General features: G+C 39.4%; 1 protein-coding gene across 16 annotated transcripts in view; it reads left to right on the forward strand.

Moving 5' to 3' along the window:
- The window catches only part of ZMYND8 (zinc finger MYND-type containing 8), a 112,943-nt gene that overhangs the window by 88,194 nt on the left and 2,642 nt on the right, over positions 1-22,107 (forward strand). For 14 of the 16 annotated variants that reach the window (XM_019539579.1, XM_019539578.1, XM_019539591.1 and 11 more), the window contains 9 exons: positions 4,024-4,176; positions 5,821-6,327; positions 10,432-10,809; positions 12,519-12,709; positions 14,522-14,602; positions 16,228-16,306; positions 18,089-18,328; positions 18,503-18,660; positions 20,061-20,147. In XM_019539579.1, the coding sequence (XP_019395124.1) occupies positions 4,024-4,176; positions 5,821-6,327; positions 10,432-10,809; positions 12,519-12,709; positions 14,522-14,602; positions 16,228-16,306; positions 18,089-18,328; positions 18,503-18,660; positions 20,061-20,147 (1,874 nt within the window). Of the gene's footprint in view, positions 1-4,023; positions 4,177-5,820; positions 6,328-10,431; positions 10,810-12,518; positions 12,710-14,521; positions 14,603-16,227; positions 16,307-18,088; positions 18,329-18,502; positions 18,661-18,847; positions 19,913-20,060; positions 20,148-22,107 lie in introns of those variants that run through there. The other 2 variants (XM_019539587.1, XM_019539584.1) reach the window with 2 other exon arrangements.

Consider the following 22,107-nt stretch of genomic DNA (forward strand, 5'->3'; position numbering starts at 1 on the left):
CTACTATGCACACAGCAGTGGGAAGATAAAAGAAAAGCTGGTTGTTCAAAGAGCAACATAGTCTTCAGCATTGACTTTTCTATGTGGGTTACATGGTGACTTATTTGTAGTTGTATCAACACTGAAAAAAGAACAGCATCAGTCCAAATATGTGGGCCCTCTTTACAATCTTTCAAACTATATAGTTATGCAAATAAGTATGTTACCTCAGTTACTTCTAATAAACAATACCTCCATCACAAAAAAAATAAATCTATCAACAGTCTCTTCAGTGTCTAGACTTACGAATCTGAAAAGAAATTATAGCATTTTCTCAGAGGCTGTACTTTTGTGTTTTAGTTGAGAGCTAGTTGTCAGCCATTCTGGTGGAACTTAGACCCTCTAAAATGTGGTATTTACTTTGGCATCTCTGTTGACATGGTTTTATTGTGTTGCAGATAAAATACGTAGGTAAAGATTATGATTCTTTTCTTGTAACAGTTTATTGTGCTCTATTCAGTTCATTCATAGATTTATCTTATTCTCTTTATGGTTAAATAATTTCAGAATGGTTTGCACCACATGTTGGGAACCTAGGGCATTTATGCACGTGCTCTGGGAGAGAGAGAGTGTGTGGGGGGGTGGAAATGGGGGTTTAATTAGAGTGGCTCTGAGGGACGTTGTAATTAAAGTGCCCGGAGCATCTTACGTATCAGCATCCCTGCACTGAAAAATGGTGGCAGGGGTGCTTTAAAGCTCATTTGAGCTTTAGTTAAAGCTCCCTTGCCACCGTTTTTCAGTGTGGGGGTGCTGATGCGTGTGATGTTGGAGTCTGCTGGAGCATGGCAATTACCACACTCCAGCAGACTCGATTAATCAAGTCTGTTCTAACGTGCTGTAATTACAGAATGTCAGAGTAGCCTCACTGCACATGTATAGGTGCCCCTACAGCTCATAGGCCAAATTCAACTCAGACCTGGCACTTTGGCAGCATTTGGCAGTGGGGGTTTAAGTGGTGGTCACCACTGCAGGATTAAGTAGTGGCAGCTGGCCCTTCACTTGTGCGGCCTTCTCTGATCCAAACAGTCCTTTCAACCTGCAGCCTAAGAATGTTGCCAACTGCTGATGTATACAGTTAGAAGTTGTAACAAATGGGAAAGTTTGAGTCCACTTCCTGGTTTAACTCAACGCCAGCCCAGCCATGGAGTCCTGTGCTGCCTTCAAAATGCCCCCCTGCCCTCTTCTGCTGCAGGGACAGGCAACCCCTATCCCAGCATCCAAATCCAGACTTACCTCGACTGCAGCTCCCTGGGGCGTGCACAGAGACAAGTGGTGCTTTCTGCCTACGATCACCCTTCCCCTTGCTCTCACCAGCAGAACAAAGCAAAAACCCGGACATTTGGTCAGATTTGAAAGACCCACCCGGACAGAGATTGCAGGACTTAAAAAGAGGCCATGTCCGGGAAAATCTGGACGTGTGGCAGCCTTATTATTAATTTAAAAAAAAAAGTATCAAACTGAGTAGTTGAGTAGCAGAGAACATTAGTCAGCTGAGTGGTATTCACTGCCTGGCTCAGTTATCTGAGTAGATACAGTTGTTTTTGCCTCTGCCTGGCTCAGCTAGAGTTACCTAGTTTGGTTACTTATCAGATAGGTATCTTATATTCACATTTTTAATTATATTGGTTTGGTTCAACTCTTGCAGGTATTGCTGAGGGTCATGTTCCATTTCTTCATGCAACAAATCCATTAGGATTTGTCCTTATGTCCTAAGATGTCCTAGTTCTCCTGATTATTACACTCTATTTAGTAAAAACATTCTTAAAATACTATTGAAAGTTAAGAACTCACTGATAGTATTACAGTCCTGGAAAAAGAATATTTTGTTTCTAAAATTATAAAATATACTCCGTATCATCTAGAGAGCTTCTGCCCTGTAATGAAGCAAATTACCATATCAAGTCAATTTAAGAATGCATGATTTTTATGGAAAGTTATAACATAATGTAATTACAATCGTTAAGTATGTACACAGGGAGAGGGTGACTAATACTAACAAGTACTTTCCTCAGATGTGAAAAACACTTTCAAAACCACTGAAATGACTTTGAAAACCATCTCTACCCAAAAGCACTGACATAACTAAAGAGCTTATTTTCTTTTTGAAAAACAACTTAAGTACTATGTCTTAGGGTGCCTGTTCACATGCGGGGAGGCTGCTCCAATATGCTATAACTACAGTGTGTTGGAGCAGACAATGAATAGAGTCTGCTTGTGCTGGAGCATGGTAATCAGAGTCTTGTGTTTCAGCATCCCCATGCTGAAAAATGGTGGTGGGAGTGCTGTAACTACAGCTCGTTTGAGCTGTATTTAAAGTGCCCCCACTGCCATTTTGAAGTGCAGAGACACTGATACATGAGAGATGCTGCTGGTGCTTTAATTAGAGTGGCTCTTGGAGCCACCCTAATTAAGGTGCCCCTCCACCCACGGAGCACATATAAAAACGCTCTAAATCTTAAAGACTGAGTTCTGTGTTATACTCAGCCATCCCCAGCCTTGGTGACATGAGGAGTTGGAAAATCCTAAATCCAGTTCTGTCATAGTTTTGTTGAGTTTAATGCCAGAAGAGTTTGTTAGAGCATCTAGACTGATTTCTTGAGTGTCACAGGCAATTAAATGTCACCAGGGTATCTGTATTAAGCCTGCTGCATTTTACTCCTTAGAAGCTGAATCATGGAGAACAGCAGAGACCAAAGTGCCATCAGTGCCCAAGCCTTTATAATGATAGGGAACAGACTAGGTGAGATGTTTTAGCCTACCAACCACATGTGATGCTGCAGAAGTTTAGTAAAAGCCTCAGACTGCTGATCTGATCTGGAGCAAAATTCCTTGGTCCACCCCACATGGCAGTACAGACTCAGGATGTAAAACAGGATCATTTATTTCAGTACTAATATGTGCTTTTAAAAAATTAATTTAGAATTGTTGTGCTCATTTCAACCATCCATTTAGATTTTGATCATTTTGAAGTTTCGTACCAAAGGGTGTCCTTGATTATACGTTTAAAAGTATAAATTATAAAGTCTGTAGAGCAAATAGACTGAAGTAAAAGCATTTCTTCATCTTCCTTTCATCCTACAATACATCATTCTACCATATAGCAAATGCTTTTTATCTCACTTTTAAAGACAGGAACTCTGCCCTCAGTGACTTAAGCCCTCTGCCATTGCCCATCAGACAAATGGGCTTTTCAGAATGTTCAAGGTAAACAAATTATAATGAGTCTTATTGTGAATGCCCTTCATTCATGCTTTGCTTCACAGTATAGCATAGACTCTTAGAAAAATTGAGGGGAAATGAGAAGAGACCACTATCTTGTTAATGAGCTCAGTTCAGACCTCTCAGTATATGGCTGCAGACATTTCTACAGCCTTTATTGAGACAGTAGCTACTTTAAATATATACTTATATGGTTACTTGGCTTATATGTATGTAAGCCAAAGAGAAGGTTATTTTCCAGGATATTCAAGGGTCTACTGTGTTTGATAGGGCTAAGCCAGTGATTCCACTGATATAACCGTCCTTATTTGTATATTTCTTCCCCTGTTCGTAAATCTCTTTTAAATGCAAACACTGTCGGTAAATTTATTTTCGATTTCTTTCATCCCTACATAACAGTAAAATTACAGCAGCAACTTTACCAGCAATAGATAGCTGATGATTATAATTAAGAATGGTGATCTTTGGATTATTTTGCATCTGTTATTAAAAAAAAATGATTCTAATCTGTACTTTTGAATTTGAATATTGAGACTAAGGGGGGGGAGGAAATCTGTTATGTTTGTGCTAAAGTTTTTATTTTGGAGTTGTTTTATTTTGGAGTTTACGTGCAAAGAATCATTCTAAAAGAACAGTAAGTTCTAGTTACCCTACATGTTTGTCTGCCTAAAATTCAGTAACTTAGCAAACACTTGTTATTTATGAGTACTAGTTTTCTGTAAAGTATCTTTCTTAATTAAAAAACACCTTTTTAATATCTTTCAGATCGCAGCAAAGCCGAGATGGATCTAAAAGAGTTGAGTGAATCAGTTCAGCAGCAGTCCACACCTGTACCACTAATTTCACCAAAGCGACAGATTCGCAGCAGGTTTCAGCTTAATCTTGACAAGACAATAGAGAGTTGCAAAGCACAGCTAGGTATGCACATGTCCAGAATGCATTAAGCAGTGGGAACGTGAAACCCAAACTTAAAAGAAATGGAATTTAATATTTTTTCTTACATTTTTGAGGAAAAAAAATTCCAAGTTGTGAAAATTTAAACATGTTAAAACTTAAGAATAGGTGATGTTCTTTGAACATTTAGGGACTTTGTTCCAGCTTAGTGCATGCATGGTCTAACACACAGTAGAACCTACAGTTAGGAATCACTGTGTGAAGAACTTTCATGTTTTATTTCTGCTATTTTTACTTGTCAAAGTGGATAAATATTATGGTTTTATTGTTTGCTCATAATAGGACTGTCCAACTAGTGGCCCCTGGGCTACCCTTGGGCCACAAGGGGTTAACTGGCTTCTGCCTGGTTGTCATTGTCCCCATTATAGGTTAGGCTTGCGCTGCTCTTCTGGTAGAGGCAGGAAGAGGATTGCCCATGGAGTGGGGGTAGAAGGAAAGGTCCTCATGTTGCTTGTGTGGCAGGGGGTTGCAGGTGGTAGGGATTTCGAGGACCAGTGCAGCATGCGAACCCTGGCTGCTCTGAAGCTGGACAGCCCTAGCTTATAACATGAAACTATAGCTAGCTTTGTAACAGTTATCCAGTATTAACAAATCCCTGTATGCAAGATAGGGAGTAGTATAGCTTTGTATATCTTTACAAATACTGAAAGCAAATGACAGCCTCTCCCTGAAAAAACAAAGTCTGGAATCAATTTGGCAGACATGGAGGTAAATAAGAAGTGATGGTTTGTCATGTGACTGGGCCTTTCAAGTGCTCTGCAGTCATGCCCTTACAGAAGTACATGGCTGAAGAGCACTTTAAAAGTGCCCAGTCAAATGACAGTCTGAATCCTTAGTACATGATATATGTAATATATGCACCATCATTACATGAGGGTTCAGGTGAAGGTGCTCCAAAGCAAAGTGCCTTCATTAACTTGTGTCAATGCATGCTGGGAGCTCTGTTCAGAATGGGAGGAGGGGAGGGAGCGCTGTCTGGTGTTTATTTGCCCAGCCTGTGCTGGATTGTGGGGCAGGTGGATTGGAGCCCCCGAGGGTAAACCCTAGACTGAGCTCCCTTTGCCCCTTTCCCTCCCTCCCATTCTGAAGACAGCGTAGGGGTAGCGGGAGCAGAGCTAGGGGACAAGCAGCTGCAGACAAACTTGAACTTCATCCCCCAGCTCCCCAGCCCCAACAGCAAACATACGTTGGGTCTGGGGGCTCACTGTAATTTATACAGCAGTGAGCATATATCTGTTAGCACTGATAGATTCTAATATATGGTTATTTATTTGACAAAAATTGTACATGCGCACATTTGCCAGACTAGGCCCTGGATTAGACAAATCTAGAACAAGAAGATATAGGAAGAAGGTATTGCCAAGGATTAAATACAGTAAAATGTGAATTAGATCATATAGAAAGCGGCACTCATTAATTTTGGTATTCTTAAATAGTGAGATGTAAGGCTTCAGGGAAAGGAGTAAGTAGCTTATTAATGTTAAGTCAGTGTAACAGTACAAATTTACTTGTACTTCAGTGTATGGAATCATGCAAAAACCTTGTTTTTTTGTGATGTCACAGAGTCTCTATGCAGTCAATATGGATTATGGTTCTTTTTCCTATTAGGAATAAATGAAATCTCTGAGGATGTTTACACTGCAGTGGAACACAGTGACTCTGAGGATTCTGAAAAATCAGACACCAGTGACAGCGAGTATATCACTGATGAAGATCAGAAATCAAAGAATGATCAAGAAGATGGAGAGGATAAGGAAAGTGGAAGAAGCGACAAAGAGTCACTGACCATGAAAAAAAAACCTAAAACACCAGCTCAGGTTGAAGACAAAGAAGAGCTTAAAAGCACAAGTCCATCATCAGAGAAAACAGATGTTCCAGTTAAAGAAAAGGCAAATACAGACTCTGAAAAAGAGTTTTCTGAAAAGGGAAAAAGTTTGCAGCATCCTGCAAAGGAAAAACTGAAAGGTAAAGATGAGACGGACTCTCCAACAGTGCATCTGGGTCTAGACTCTGATTCAGAGAGTGAACTTGTCATCGATCTAGGAGAGGATCATTGTGGGCGTGACGGAAGGAAAAATAAGAAAGAACCTAAGGAACCACCCCCTAAACAAGATGGTAAGTTGAATCGATTTTTGTTCTTTTTCTTTTTCTTAAGTGATTCTTGAGCAGGATGCAATGCCACCTGCAGGTGCCTTGAGATCTTTTCAAGGGTGGCAACGGATGCCATGCAGTGTTAGCACTGTTTAGTTGTACAAATATGATTCATAAGATAAACTTGGAGATTTCAGTCCATAGTGTCAAAAACATTCTCATCTGTTGTGGTCTTTCTGAGTTCTTTTCAACAGAAGAATTACTCTATAGTAAAAAAAAAAAAAAAAAAAGAGTAAAAATAAGAGCTGGCATTTTCCAAGGGGTTGCTTGAGTCTAAAGAGGCTGAAAATGTCTGCCTTAAAGCAACAAACCTATAATTTTCAGTTTTATCATCGAATGGAAATTCTTCATCGTGGTATGGATATTTTATTATTGATTTTTCCGACTTATTGACTAGGTTTTCATTCCTCACATAAATTAATTCATCTTTCTAAGTAAAATAATTCACAAGAGAGTAGTGGTGCATTTCAGCATTGCTTGCTAAGGTGGCACACATAATATATATGCAACCTTGCATAAATCTGGAATTTTCTCTTCTGGTTTTTCAAGATTTTTAATTTCAGTGATAACTTTTACCTTATAGTAAGTCCTCCCCAAAATTGCAGCCTTTCATAAGAGTTTAGCTGGGTCAAGCACATAGAATGTATATAGTCTCATTAATAAAAGTGATAAAAGCAAATAAATTATGTACAATGCTAAATTCAGCTTTTTATGTTGGAACACCTTTTTTTCCTTTACTTGTTTTTTTTGTAGGTTAGTTGAACACACAGGCTGCTTTTAGACATAACCTCCCCCCCAAAATAAAAAAAAGTGCTTTACCAGAAGCAGCAGCATGTTAGTTTGACTTGGCTCTGCATTGTCTGTAGAGATCAGGTGCTTAAGCAGGGCTTTTTGGCAATTTTATCTAAAAGCTGATTTGAATCAGTTGTAAGGTAAAAGTGCCAAAAAAGCCCCACTAAAGTACCCAATCTAGCCATTGGACGAGCTGGGTCCAGCTAATGCAATGCCTCTTCTGGATGTATGTTAGGCTCAGCGCGAGAACATGCCGAGTTTACAATAAAGCGCTATTTTAATATCTGTAAAGAGCCTTATTGACTCAAGTATCCCATATAATTTAAGCATTGTCATGTTTTAGTGCTTATTTGGTGCTTTTGAACTTTGAATCTTAAAATTGGGATATAATAGGTAATTTTTTCTGTTAGTTACTGAAGAAAGTTGAGCATCTGGTTGAACTTAAAGGTAGTATACAATACCCTTTCAGATATGAACTTAATTTTAGGATTGTCTGTACATATCAAGGTTCTTATGCAATAAAACAGTTAGTTACTCGAAGTAGTTTTCTGCTGATTCATAAATAGATAATACAGCAGAAGTGTTAACAGATAAATGATATACTTAATATGATAAAACTATTTTGCTTACTGATGTAATATATATTTAAATATTTAAACTTTCTTTTAATGATTTGAAAATACAGGAAACCCTCGCTATTTGTGGGTTTGGCATTCGCAGTTTCAAAGATTCGCGAATGCTGAACCTGCATTTTAAATGCACTTTATATACTCCTCGGGAGCTCTGCACTTGCTGCCCGCCGCTGGGCTCTCACTGCCGCTGTCACGTCCCCGCCAGGACCGTGCCCCTCTGCCAGCCTCTGGGGGCACTGCTTTCATGAACGCAGTGCCTTATTCGCGGATTTTGCCATTTGCGGGGGATACAAGAACATATCCCCTGCGAATGGCTGGGGTTGCGTGTAATGTAGTATATAGAAATTGTATGAACTGGTAATGATTGATATTAAAAAATATTTACTATTTTTAAGCATTCTGACATGGTTCCTTCTACATGCAATTTAGAGATTAGTTTCATAGAAGTTTATTAGACAAGGCAAAGTTAATTTTTTTTATTGCAGTGGTTAGAGAAATTTTTCTTTAGTTCACTTATGCATTGATCCAGGCTCCACTATCATAATCCAAGCCTGAATTGTCTTCCTCTTACATTTCTTTCAGTTGAACATGAATTTCACACACTTTCTGTACCAGATTATCTTGTGATTTGCTCGAACTACAGATCTCCTGTCCAAAATTAGGATACCACACCCTACTATTAAATTTTGTCAGACTTATTCTGCAAACTGGAGAAAATTGGATTGGACAACAAAGCTAATTATTTCTGGCCCTATTATTATGATCCGATGAGCAAAGGAATCGGCTTTCAATTTGGGACTGCCCACGGCAGTTGCTTCAGTAACATTTCTGATATGACAATGCCAACAGTCATAGGTAATAATAGGATACTGTGTTTCAATTCTGGGTTTATATTATCCTTCTAAATAAAGAATAAAATTGTGCATTCATGTTCCGTCCATAAACAGTGGTCTTCTGACTGACATGTTTCATCATAGAAGGCCACCCACTCTTACAGTCATGTAATTGGTAACGTGAGCATCTCTGTAAGAGACCTGAGCAGCTAACACGGTCAAAAGTGATACTGAGAAAAAAATTACTATTACTTCATTAATAATAGAGGTATATCGGTGTATATCAGTGGCATATTGGATCAGCACCAATGAAAGGAAAATTAACAATATCAGCAATCGGCTTTTTTGGGCCAGTGTAGCCAATAATGTCACCGATTAAATGCTGCACGGGGGGCAGATTGAGGCCCCTACGGTGAAGGACAGAGAGGGGCAGGGGGAGGGGGAGGTGCTGCCCAGCCAGGGCAGTGAATGTTACCCCAGGAGCGGGACAGAGCCACGATGGCTTGTCCAGGAGGGTGGGGAGGGGGGATGGCTTCCCACTGCTGTGTGCATTCCTGGGGGAGGAATGCGGGGGTATGTGCCTCTGCCGATTTGTGCACAGGGCAGAGGCAGGCTGTAGGCTCAGGGCCAGGGTCTGCGTCAGCCTCTTCCCTTCAGAGGGGCTGGGCTGGGCACTGAGAGGGTGGTTACGGGTTGGGCTGCAGCCACCCCAAAATTCCCTGTAGCCATTCCTCTCAGCTCTGCCACTGCCCACCCCGTCTCTGGCTGCCCGGAACACGACCCTGGCCCAGCTCCCCTGCCAGGAAGAGGCCAGCACAGCTTCTGGCTCTGAGCCCACAGCAGGCAGCCCACCCTTGCATGGTGCACAAATACAGGAGAGCACATCCCCCCCATGCCTCCCCTGGGTGTGTGTGCAGCAGCAAGGAGCTGCCTCCCTTCTCTACCCCCTCCTGCACCCACTGGATTAGCCACCCATGGCTCTGTCCTGCTCCTGGAGTTGCATTCAGTTCTCTGGTTGGGCAGTGCCTGCCCCTGCCGCACTCCCTCCCTCATCATGGGGGCCTTGATCTGCCTCCTCATGTCCCTTCAGCACCCCCCCGCGCCTCTTCCTCCCCCCTAGACTTACTGCCCAGACGCTGTCAACTACTGGGCTGTGTTCCTGTAAATCTGCTATCAGATCAGCATTGGCCAATATGGATGGTTAATAATCGGCCGTTGGTATTGGCCAAGAAAATCTTTATCAGTGCACCTTTAATGGAATACTAATGTTCAGCTGTTACACTACTTAAGGTGGCAAAAAGTTTTGATGCATCTGAGAGTAGATCAAGTAATAAGCTGTGGGAAATAGTGGTATGGTGAACCCACAAATCTCTGGTACGTTGTATACAATTTATTTGCTTACAAAATTGCCAGTCCACCTTTTGTTGCAGTGTTTTGTGAATGCCCTCTTCTTTCACCTCTTTGGTTTTGTTTGTCTTCTGAAGTAATCTCAAGAGTGGAGAAAAATTGTTTTCTTTCTAATTCATGATCCATTTGTGTGAACCCGCTATTTCCCCTGGAGTGACAGCTGCATCCTAACATGCTTATCTGCCACGTTACTATCACAAAGAAGATGAAAAAACAATTTTTTGCAGTGTCTATCATTTGGGAATTGCCACTAGTTGCTCAGATGAGAAAGAGAATGGGAATTGCATTTTCAATAATATAATTTGTGTATGTGTCTTTTACATTGCTCACTCTTTTCCAGACTGGAAATCCAGCACAGTAGACATGTCAGTACAAACTGAATATTATGTTTTACATTTGTTTAGTTGCAGGTAAAATTCCACCTTCTTCTAATGCAAGCAACCCACCTCCTCCCTCTGAAAGTCCTGTGCTGACCCGCTGTGCAGCCCAAACTCCGCCAGCTGGTGTCACAGCTACTACTAGTGCTACTTCTACTGTCAGTGCTCCAGCTGCAGCTACGGGCAGTCCTGTGAAAAAGCAGAGGCCACTTTTACCTAAGGAAACAGCCCCTGCTGTACAGCGAGTAGTGTGGAATTCCTCAAATAAATTTCAAACATCGTCTCAGAAGTGGCACATGCAAAAGGTGCAGAGGCAGCAGCAGCAGCAGCAGAGCCAGCAGTCTCAGTCACAACAACCTCAGTCCTCTCAAGGGACAAGATATCAGACGAGACAGGCAGTTAAAGGTATACACTTTCTAACTCAAAAATGTGCCTGTGATGCCGTAAGTCTCTGGTAGCAATCAGTGCTAGAAAGCTGTCTAACTAGGAATTCTTTCATAAAAACAATCTCAAAATGTGGTTCTACCTTGAAAAGTGTCTCTAAAATGCAGCAACATACTCAACATGCCTGTTTTTTCTGGTGTGTATACAGGGTCATATCTTCTTATCTTAATGTCAGTAAGATTGTATGGCTTTTGCCATGGTCAACTGTCACAAGTCTGGAAGAGTGAACTGAATTATTTTCTGGATCACCTATCAGTAGAACTGTTAACATGTTAACATCAAATTGGGCATCAGTTACCTGGCCGTTTCCCCAAAGGCTGATCTGCCCACTTGAAAGAGAGTGTAATTTGATGACAACAAGATTGCACGGCTGTTACCAAAGGCATTTTTTTTGTTTTATAGGGTTTTTTCATTGCTTGTGGTAATACATGAGCAAGGAAGAAGCAGTTTGATTCTCAGATCCTACACTGAGTTTGTGACACTGTAAACTGAGCAAATTTCATATAAAAATTAATTGGGAAAGTAAGTGTAAAATACCATGAAGCTTTATGTTTTACAAAGAGTATAAAGTCATGTTTTAAAGCTCAATACAGACATTAAGAATTAATATACAGTTTATTAGGATCAATTCAAAAGTCACACTACGTCTGGCTTTATGCCATTTTACATTTTTTGGTTAAAAAAAAAAAAAAAAAAAAAAATATTGAAGATATTTTTGTGTTTCTTCAAATATGAAGATTGTTAAGTGGACACAGATAACCAGGGGAGCTACTTTTACAGCAGTTACTCCATTTTCAACAACAGAGGGGTGTTCTTATTATGAAATACTTGAAGTAAGCCATTAATCATCATAAGCAAGAGTGTCTCAGGTTAAGTGTAAGCATGGATATGAATAAAACTATTTGCTTAATTGAGGTAAGGAATGTTACAATTCTCATGCCTCGATCAGCTGAAGGCCAAACTGCCTTGCACTCACTCAATTTGGATTAGATATGGCAAAAATTCTTCATGAAAGGGAACAAAAAACTAACACCTGTAATAAAAGCAGTATTAATCACAAAAGAATGGAAGGGAATCATAAAGATGAGACTGAAACAAGGTGTTGTAAGATGCATTGTAATACAGAGCATAGTTTCAATGACTTAATAAAAAAAAAGGTCAATTATTTGTTGACACAATTTAACGTGGTTGACAGAGCCTCATGTCAAGACAAATGGAGACTACAATGATTCCGAATTGCAACACAGCCTGTACTAGCTGGAAGTTCTGCATGCTGGAAGGTTAATAGGTAGATCTCTGAAAAGCAGGATAAAGAAGTTTAGGAGATTGCAGTGAGACTCAGATTTACAGGAGGGAGTTATGCCTTAGTGAAACTTTAGAAGGTATGCTTGGAAAATGTATTGCTATGTTTTCTTTTAGATCGAATATAAGAGTGGCCAGTTGATTAATAAGAGCCAGTATCATGGTTGTCAGTTTATCACTTAGGTTTCTAACTAATAGTGGCAAAAACAAGCCAGCTGTAACCCAGTGAAATAGCTAGGTGCATACACTTACCAAAGGCACTGTTAGCAACAGCACTATAAAGCAGTTTGATAGTAGTGTGCCTGGTAGTTTTCAGATTTAATTGATGTATGTATTCAGTGAATCAGCTCTATATTCTGTTTTCTTAGCTGTACAGCAAAAAGAGATCACTCAGAGCACTTCCACATCAACTATCACCTTGGTTACAAGTACTCAACCTGTTTCTATGGTTACCAGCTCTGGATCTGCAAGTACGCTTTCTTCTTCAGTTAATACAGACTTGCCAATAGCAACGGCTTCAGCTGATGTGGCTGCAGATATTGCTAAGTACACTAGCAAAGTAAGTTGTTTAACAAAGTTTTCTTAATGACTTCAGAATAAAAGTATTAAGCATTCAGTTGGTTGTCAACTATGTGGAAGTTTTGTGTCCTCTCCTCGGTAACAGACAGAGTTTGATGAAAGATCAAACTTCTGAGCCATCATTTAACACCTGGTTTGATGCAGCCACCTGTCAGTTCAACCCACAGACAAGTGTATACTGTCCATTACAGTTACTACTTCAGCAATTATTACAGTAGCATCTCCTCCCTTGTCTCCATAATTGCTCATTTTTGTTATATGAAGGGGGATTGGAAATGTATTTTCTGTATTTCTTAAAAGAATAGTACTATACTCAGTATTGTAGAATAATTCCCATTAATGCTAGTAGAATTCACTTTCTGTAGATTTCTGTTAACAAGTCAAATAAAACCTGGTCTGTTTTAAAACACTGTGTGCTCACCAAATGGTAACTGGAAGCATCACAAATGCTTAGCCTGTGTGAAAATAAAAAATAATTGTAAACCTAAAGATTACTTAGTCTGACCTAAGTAGTAGTGACAGTTGCACATCATCAGTATCTTTTTTTCTTTGGAAGCTAGGAAAATGTCTAGAGAACAGTAAAACATGTAATTAAAGCTGCAAAGTCAAGCACCTGGAAGTCAGGAAATACTAGAATTAACATTCTCTTTGAACCTTTATTTTTCTTCCTTGTGTCATGATATCATCTTTAATTATATGATCATATACAGTACTACTTAATTCACATGACCCAGGTTTCATTATTAAGGGAATGATGCACCTGTTCCGTATTTCTTTTTTCTTCATCAGTCAGTGCAACACCTATATACCGTGTACCCCCCAGATTCATGTTGTAGCCTTTTCCCTAGCTAGTAGGTTTATGTACACCATTGGTTTAATGTTTCACTTGAAAAGATACAGGGGACCAGAGCTTCATGTATATTAGTTGAGCAGAAATGCAGTATTTTATAGAGTAAGATGCTTAGCATCTTAGTACTAATACAGGTAACCATATAAAGGGTTGACTGAATTTGCAGTACAGTGAAAAATGCAGTTAATCGCAAAAAATATGAATGGCTTGTTGGATTTCTTCCACAGCACTTTCAAAATTTCTGTCTCTGATTGCCAAGATCGCATCGTAGGGCTCTGTGACAGACTACATTTTACCACCAAGACTGCTTTACTTTTAATCAGACTTCATGTCTTTCTTACTCTGAAAGACTGTCAGCTTCATTTTTTTCTGTGCGCATCAAAAGGCAGGATTTTTATATATTTCACTTTTATGTCTTGTTCATAAACAGGGAGCCAACAATCAGCACTTGGGAGAAGGGTTGGGGGGGTGAGTCGGGAGTGAGGTAAGCTTGAGGTCGTGAAGAAATCCAAGTCCATATTGTATTTTATTGTCTGTCTGTGCAGCAGAGCAGTAAGGATTCTACCTCCATTGGATTCTGCTTGGTTAGGGGGTGGGAGGTTGTTTAGTTTCGGTGGGTTTTTTGGTTTGTTTTTCAACTGAGGCATTTTTCAGAATCAATTTGTTACTTAGGAGGCTATAATCCAACTTGTTTTGAGGTTAGGTTCACTTTAGTACTAGTTCCAGTAGCATCCATTAGAAAATCTTTCCAAAATCATAATCACTGATCTCTTTACATCCTAACTAGAAGCTTAAAAAACTGATCCTAGTAAGTGCATAGACATGTATATGGCATTTTAACAGCAGTGTAAGGTCATAAGGCTAAGGACAAAAAAGCATTAAAAATGGTTTGGCCATTAAAAATAGATGTTGGAAAAAGTCATCTTTTTATTTCTGTTCCAGATGATGGATGCAATAAAAGGAACAATGACTGAAATATACAATGATCTTTCAAAAAATACCACTGGAAGTACAATAGCTGAGGTTTGTATTTGTTGCTCTTAGCACAGAATATTCTGTTCATTTAAACGTAGTAAGTCAGCAAATGTTTTTAAAAATCTTGTAGTAAAATAATATGAGAAAATGAGCCTGTATCCTAAAGGAATCGGAAATTGAAGTTGCCAGTGGAATCTGACTTCTGTGCTGCAACAGCTATAGTGATTGTGATAGATAAGCATCCTAAAACATTGTCACATGCCACAGAGTTTAGGCACAAAGAGTTTGAGCCTTTGCACCCAGATCTTCAAAATTTAGTCGATGGGAGTTAAGTACGTTTGAAGATCTGAGTCTTATGCCTTAACTTGCTTTACTCTTTTGTAGACTGAAATCAGAAACTAAAATATCTTTTTATGTACTATTCCGTTTTAAACATTTATTTTTCTGACTTTACACTAAACGGTTTTCATACGTTTGTAATTAGTGCTTTCTTCTGAAAATGCAGTAAACTGCTTTCAGATATGAGCAAGAGAACTTTTGAGAAGTGTACTGTTATTCTCCCCCCCAAGAATAGCAAATAACTAGTTCGTTATGCCCAGCTGACAGTAAATTAATGAGAAACATTGCCAAACCTGGTTCTATTTGAAACAATTAAAGGATATAAATAACTAGAATCAAAACTGATGGATGGGAGACTGGTTCAGAACAAGGATGTGTGAAGCCCAATGTAATTTTGTCTAGCAGTTTTTAGAGACAAGATGCCTGATTTTTCAGTTCACTTCAGTTGGCATAAATCATGAATAACTTTATTGAAGTCAGAGGAGTTATGCTGGTATAAAAAATGATGTAAATGAGAGACTAGTCAGACACTAGTGGTAGTGTCTTGAGTTTTAAACTAATTGTATGCTTTTTATGATGGCAAAGCAAGAATTTTGGAAAACATGGAAATGTTGTTTAGTTGGTCAAAATACTTGGAGTTCCCTTCTACATGTTACATTTATTATGTGATTAATGTGTCAGTTGTGACATAAATGGCAAGAGTGCTATTTAAGTAACTATAAAATGGCCGACCAGCCATAAAAAATATTCTGCATATAATGTAGAACAGGAGTGTCAAACTCATTTGGGGCCCCAGCCTGGATTTAGACTGCAGTGCAGGGCTTTTTGCAGGCTGGATTCAAACTGGGGCATGAGGACTGTCACAGCGGCAACCCCAGTGGCAGCAGAGAGGGATGCTGGGGTGCGAGTCCAAGGGTGACTATGGTATCCTGGGACCACACCAGGATTGGACTAGACAATGAGCTGATTGTCAGTCCAAGCCCCAGACCTGCTTTCAGCTTGCTGATGAAAGGGCAGCCTGTGCACTTCCTTCTGTTTTTCCAGGAGTAGAAAGAATACTTTTTGGGATCTGATCCCAAAATTTTGTCTCCTGCCATGCATATGTGGATCAGGGTTCATATCCCAGGACATCTTTAAATTAATTTGTTTCTGGGGTCTAATTCTCCCTTACATGAAAGGTTCCTTTGCTAACGTGAATTAAAAGGCGCCTCAGTGTAAATGATGAGCAGGTTCTTTGTATGTAATCACATTTTCTCTAAGTGTTTCAGTGCAATGTTTCATATAGCACACTCATATTTTCCATTTTATTAAATCTTATCTCTTCCCTGCTTCAGATTCGTCGTTTGAGGATTGAGATAGAGAAACTTCAGTGGTTACATCAGCAGGAACTCTCAGAAATGAAACACAATCTAGGTATGTAAAGTACAGAGCAAAACATGACTAGTCTACCCTGCCGTCTATCATCTTATACACAGTGAATTTGAAGGGCTTTGGTAGACATTAACTTTTTTATGTTACAATACAAAGTGTCCATGAAGAAAAAGGTTTGAAAATGGAACAGAACATGGTGTGCTGAAGTCACTGAGCATGTACCCAGGAATTTAGAAAGTTGCTATTTACTGAAAACCAGAGGGATCAGCATAGCCACTGAAAGAGATTTAGGCTCAAAAAAGTTTCTGAAAAAATGCAGTTTGTCTCTGATTTTGGGGGATTAATGAGAGAACTTTAAGAGACCTAACTCATCAATGGCTAATTTGGGCTACTCTTGTATAAACAGTATTAAATTAGTATCATAAAGAATCTCATTATCAGCCAGCCTCCATTAATGCACCCACAAAAGTTGGACCTGTTTCCAGTAAAACTAGTGGAAGCTTATTTACGTTTTCAAATGCTTTTTTGTCTCAGTGATGACTTGCAGTAGGATAAAAGAGTCATTTGAAAAATTAAGTGATGGATCCTCAGGCCTGATCCAGCTGCCTTATGCTACTTCAGGATATTGACTTAAACTTGTAGCTGTAGCTGTGGATTCCCCAATATGGGAGTTTTAATCACTGCTGGTGCTGTACGACATCTTCCTGGTCTCTTGCCCTCCTAGGCTGCTGTACTTCAGTGATCACTGGTTGATTCATTGATTCGCAGGAGGAAAAGTTGCAGCCAAGCCACAAGTTAGAGAAACACTAATGTTCCTTTCACTTGTATGTAAGGCAGACTGGCTCAAGACTGTGCAACCAAATTGTTATAAGTGCAATCTCAGTCCACCCCTTGTGACAGAATGCAGCTGAGTTGAAAGGGGGGATCAGGGGCTGAGATTTTGAAGATACATAATTGTTTGTCTGGATGGAGCCTTTTGTTTATGTATGTCATTCCACTTATTTAAACAAACATGACTTTTTGAAAGGACTTCTGAGTTTTTGAAATTTTCTAAAAGGTTAAAGTTGTTTCCCAAATCTAGTTGGCCCACCAGGCCGGCATGTTTAAGGCGTACCAGCTTCTGTAAAATTGTGTATGACCACCTTTGACTGCTCAGCCTGAATGATCAGATACCTACTTGTAGCTGGTTCAACTGGGGATGGCATTCAGCTTGAATCCAGAGGCAGGCTGAAGTTGACGTTTTTAGATTGGTAGCAAATATACCCTAAATGTGCTGACTTGGGGTCTCATATGGAACTTTTACATTGTTAAAATGATGAGCTTAGAGAGCTAGTTTTGAAATGACAACCTTATTCTTCTGCCTAAAGGAGCCAAACTACAATATAGAATTGATGACTTTGTGTTTACCAAGGGGAGAAAATGATCCATGATCCTTTTTATTCTCTGAAAACTAATGTATAGAATGAAACTGATACAGGACTTGGCTTTCACAGCCAGAATCTATATACAAAGCTGTAGTAGGGGGGAGGCTTTGTTTGTTTTACAGTATGTGTATACAAAACCTTTCTGGGCCATCTGTGAGCTAACTAAGACAAGTAATAATAAAAAGGATAAAATCTGTTAGCCTAAGATGAAAAATGGGGATAAAAGCCTTTTTCAAATGATACATAGGTACAGATTGGAATGGCCCCAGCTCAGCTATAAAGTAAAAAATATGTTGTATTTGCAATTTCAGATTGCCTGGATGTTTAAATTTAAAATATGATAACCAGAACCTTACTGTGGGGAGAAATACAGGCTAATATTTCTGTGCATCTCTACTAGAATTGACAATGGCTGAGATGCGGCAAAGTCTAGAGCAGGAACGGGATCGTTTGATTGCTGAAGTAAAGAAGCAACTAGAGATGGAGAAGCAGCAAGCAGTGGATGAAACCAAGAAGAAGCAATGGTGTGCCAACTGCAAGAAAGAGGCAATTTTCTACTGCTGTTGGAATACTAGCTACTGTGATTATCCCTGCCAGCAAGCTCACTGGCCAGAGCACATGAAATCTTGCACACAGTCAGGTAATCTGGAAATCTACTTCATATTTACTCCTGTTGAGGACATGTGGTGGATGGAATTGACTGAGTAGGTGTCCTCCATTTGTATGTGTGAGAGAGTGCCAATGAGGGGTGGACTGTTGCATTTAGTGACAGCTGATTTTTAGATCTAACTTTTTTTAATTTTTTAATTTTTAGCAACTGCAACACAACAAGAAACAGATCCTGAAATTAGCACAGAAACATTAAATAAATCAACCCAGCCCAGCTCCAGTGCACAGCCTACACCCACAGAAACAGCCAGCACCCCAAAGGAAAAGGAGAGTGCAGCTGATAAAAGCAAAGAGAGTGTTACAGTGAGTATCACTGGAGTCACTTCAACCTAAGAGTGTGTCCAGTTTCTTTTCAACCTGAATTTAAGTCATCTCTAGAGCAGTCAGGAATTCTTGACCCCTTGTACATTTCTTGAGTGTTTTGGGGACTGATGAAGGGAGGTGTACTTTTTTTTTTCTTCATCTTGACAAAAATATTCTTTTGGGATAGGAGAAGGGAGCAGAAAATCCTTTCCTCTTCACTGATTCCCAACAACACTTCATGTTGGCTTGACTCATCCTTCCAGCCAAGAGGGACTGGACTTCTCTCTTTCTCCACAACCTAACAGTATAGCTTCTGGTATGGATCTTTCAGTACAACTTGCCTCCTGACTGCAGCACTTCCAGACCCTTCTTGCCTGGGGATCCAGAGGCCAAGCTTAAGATCTTCATTCAAATCAACTTGTCCTTTGTCACAACAAACTGCCATTAGGGTACCAGAATATTTCATAACACTCATACAGAAATTCACCTGGATCTACAGTTACAAGAAAAAGTATGCAGTTATGAAGACCTCTTTGGCATCTACTCTGATAACGTTCTGTAGGCAAAAGTGTACAGATGCTCTGCGTATAGAAGAGAATTGTCTATTAGAATGATTCCACTTCATAGGTAGGATATTGACTAAACACCATTTCAATACTGATGTTCTTCTGTCCTTCCAAGCTTTATTAAATGGGTCTGCTCCCTCAACAATACATATCTACAACCAATCCCCCACCTCAGTATGAGCCTCACTGAGTGTCTAAAATACTGAAAAACAAATTTGTCTTGTTCTAAAATATTGTGATTCCAGCATGATGTCTCATTGAGGGTCAGTTAAATGAGAAGCATAGTACAGAGCTATCTAGTGCTCATTTTTAGCACCATTATGTCTGGAATTAGATCTCCAGATCTTGATATGTTTCCAAAGGGGATAACTTGGAGTGGATCACATTTGAGGAGGAGAGGAGGCATGCTAGTTCACTTAAATGCACTAATGAAAGAGAGGTGAACTTTGTTGAGCTTCAGTTGCTCAGCTGATGTCCATGTGCATTGTTTGTAGCAGTACAGTCTGTTACATCTGGTGTTACTGGGTGGGGGGAGCGAAAAAACAATTATTGAAGACTTCTGCCATGGAATGGTTCACTTTTAAAATTAAGAGTTGCTTTCACACATAGCTGTTCTACCTGAAACATCATGCTGTTTACTTTGATCATGCTCATGATTTGAATTTTGTTTTATTAAAAAAAAAAAAGTAACCTGTGAATTCATTGATACAAATTTTAAATTTTTTACATGAGCAAAGCATCCAACATAAATTTCATATTATAACAGTAATAATTAATTTGGAATTTATGTAAAAGCTGAGACTTTTACTGAGGTTACCTGTGCTGTCTCTGCAGATAGCAACAGGTGTGACAAGCAACCAGCCTATAAAACTGGTCCAGGTACCACAGACCACCTATATTCCAACTACTCAACCCACAATTGTAAGTACAACATCATTTAAAGTCTGCAGTTGAACTGTTCCTGGCATTAAAATTGCTCGCTATTTCTGGGGGGTTGTCTCCTGTCTGTTGTTCTATCAGGATATGAATTCACTGGTATCAAATTTCAATTTGCAGTGCAAATTGCCTTATTTCGCCGTTCAGCATTCCATCCTTGTCATGCTTTCTGTTTCGTCATTGGTTATTCGAAGGAGCCAGGGAAAGTTATGTAATTGGGCATGTAGCTAAAGCACTGTTAGCTTATCATCCTGCATTAATTAGAATGTTAAAGATAAGGTATTCACCCATTTGGTGTGCTTATTTGATCACTCCGCCATTGTAAATACATAATTTATTTTATATAGCACCTTCTGCGTGTGGTATCCAAAAGAGGCTTATGTAATCATATTACATGTTACATTCCAGTGTTCTGGTCTAACATTGCCCAAATGGAGCTGTTAATCTGTATTCATCAGTACTATATTGCCCATGTGGCTTTGGACATTCAACACTGTGCAACTGAGAGGGAATGTTGGCTATGTCACTGCAACTATCTGCACTATGCTTTTTTCCATTCAAAATGTACCTCAGAAGGGCACTTTAATTTCTCACTAGGCATCACCAAAGATGAGAGAGAAATGAGCTTCTTTTTTGTGTTTAATGCTGCAATTTATAAACAACTAATAATGCCCCCTCTCACTGCAGTTCTGTGCCAGAATGCAATCCGAGCTAAAGTTCTTCTTACCAAGAAGAGAAAATGCTAGTGTCACACTGACATTCTACACCACATATTCCCCATTTTTGTGGCAAATTTGGCAGTATAGAATTTAGCCACTTTTCAGGGAGCTAACTTCAGTTCATTTTCATATTACTTTATTAAAAAACTTTGTGATTTTCATACAGTGTCTCATAGCTGATGTTTCATCCATGAAACGTGTCATTCTGAAGCACTCTTAGCTGAATATCATTACTTCATTTCCTTTCTCAACAGCAGTTTAATTAAAATAATCTCAATTGAGAGTACTTGGTGCCTTTTTAAGAAAGCATTTAGAACTGTTGCCAGATTGGCTCCAGATTACCCTGACAGAATTCCACCACCACCAATAAGGAGTCTATTGTAACTGTTCTGAAATCAAACTGCAAACATCAAGCAAGGTAGGTTCAGTATGAGAACTCCAAAGCTTCGGTATCACCATTTGGCCTTGAAGCATTCAGAAAATAGCAGTGACATTTGATCTGCATAGAGAGCACATATGTCAGTTATGCTGAAAATGACTGTGAGCATGCTTAAAATTGTGTGTTTGCATACTTGCATCTGTACTGTGCAGCTACAAACATATCAGTGTGCTAATGCTTCGAATGTGAAAAATAAACCGTCTTTTAAAAAGTCCAGTGCCTGAGCATGCACACGTGTATGCAAAAAATCACATAACTGGAAATCAGGTAGAGGCTTTACTGGAAATTTACCTATTATGGGGAACAACACCAACATATTTAAGGTATTTTACCAATGCTGCAGGATCAAAGGATAGAAGAATAGAAGGCTTGAAACGTTGTTCTATTCTCATCAAAGTATGTGTATGTAAAAGATCTGTGTAACTGCCTGAAGATCTTTGCCTTTCCAGGATAAAGACCTGTTTAGTGATTTCCTTGATCTCTGGTTTTCTAACAGCCAGTCTGTTTCCACTTAGCATTCCCTACTCTGAACATCTTCCAGTAAACCTTTGCACAACTTCAGTTAAGCCTTCCTTGCACATCTAATGCCATCCTGATAACAAAATGGCACTATTCTTGGGTTTACTCAACAAACTGATTCCATATTTGGTTTCTTATTCTTATCCTGGACTCAAAATATTAATAAATGTGAATGTTGAATCCATCATCTGTTTATTCCTGGGAAAAGATTGCATTTTCTGTGATGAACAGAATTTGTGACAAAAGAGCCGATAGGACAATTCCAGGA

Source organism: Crocodylus porosus, unplaced genomic scaffold (assembly GCF_001723895.1).
Source record: "Crocodylus porosus isolate Cpor-Errol unplaced genomic scaffold, CroPor_comp1, whole genome shotgun sequence".
NCBI lineage: Eukaryota > Metazoa > Chordata > Crocodylia > Crocodylidae > Crocodylus > Crocodylus porosus.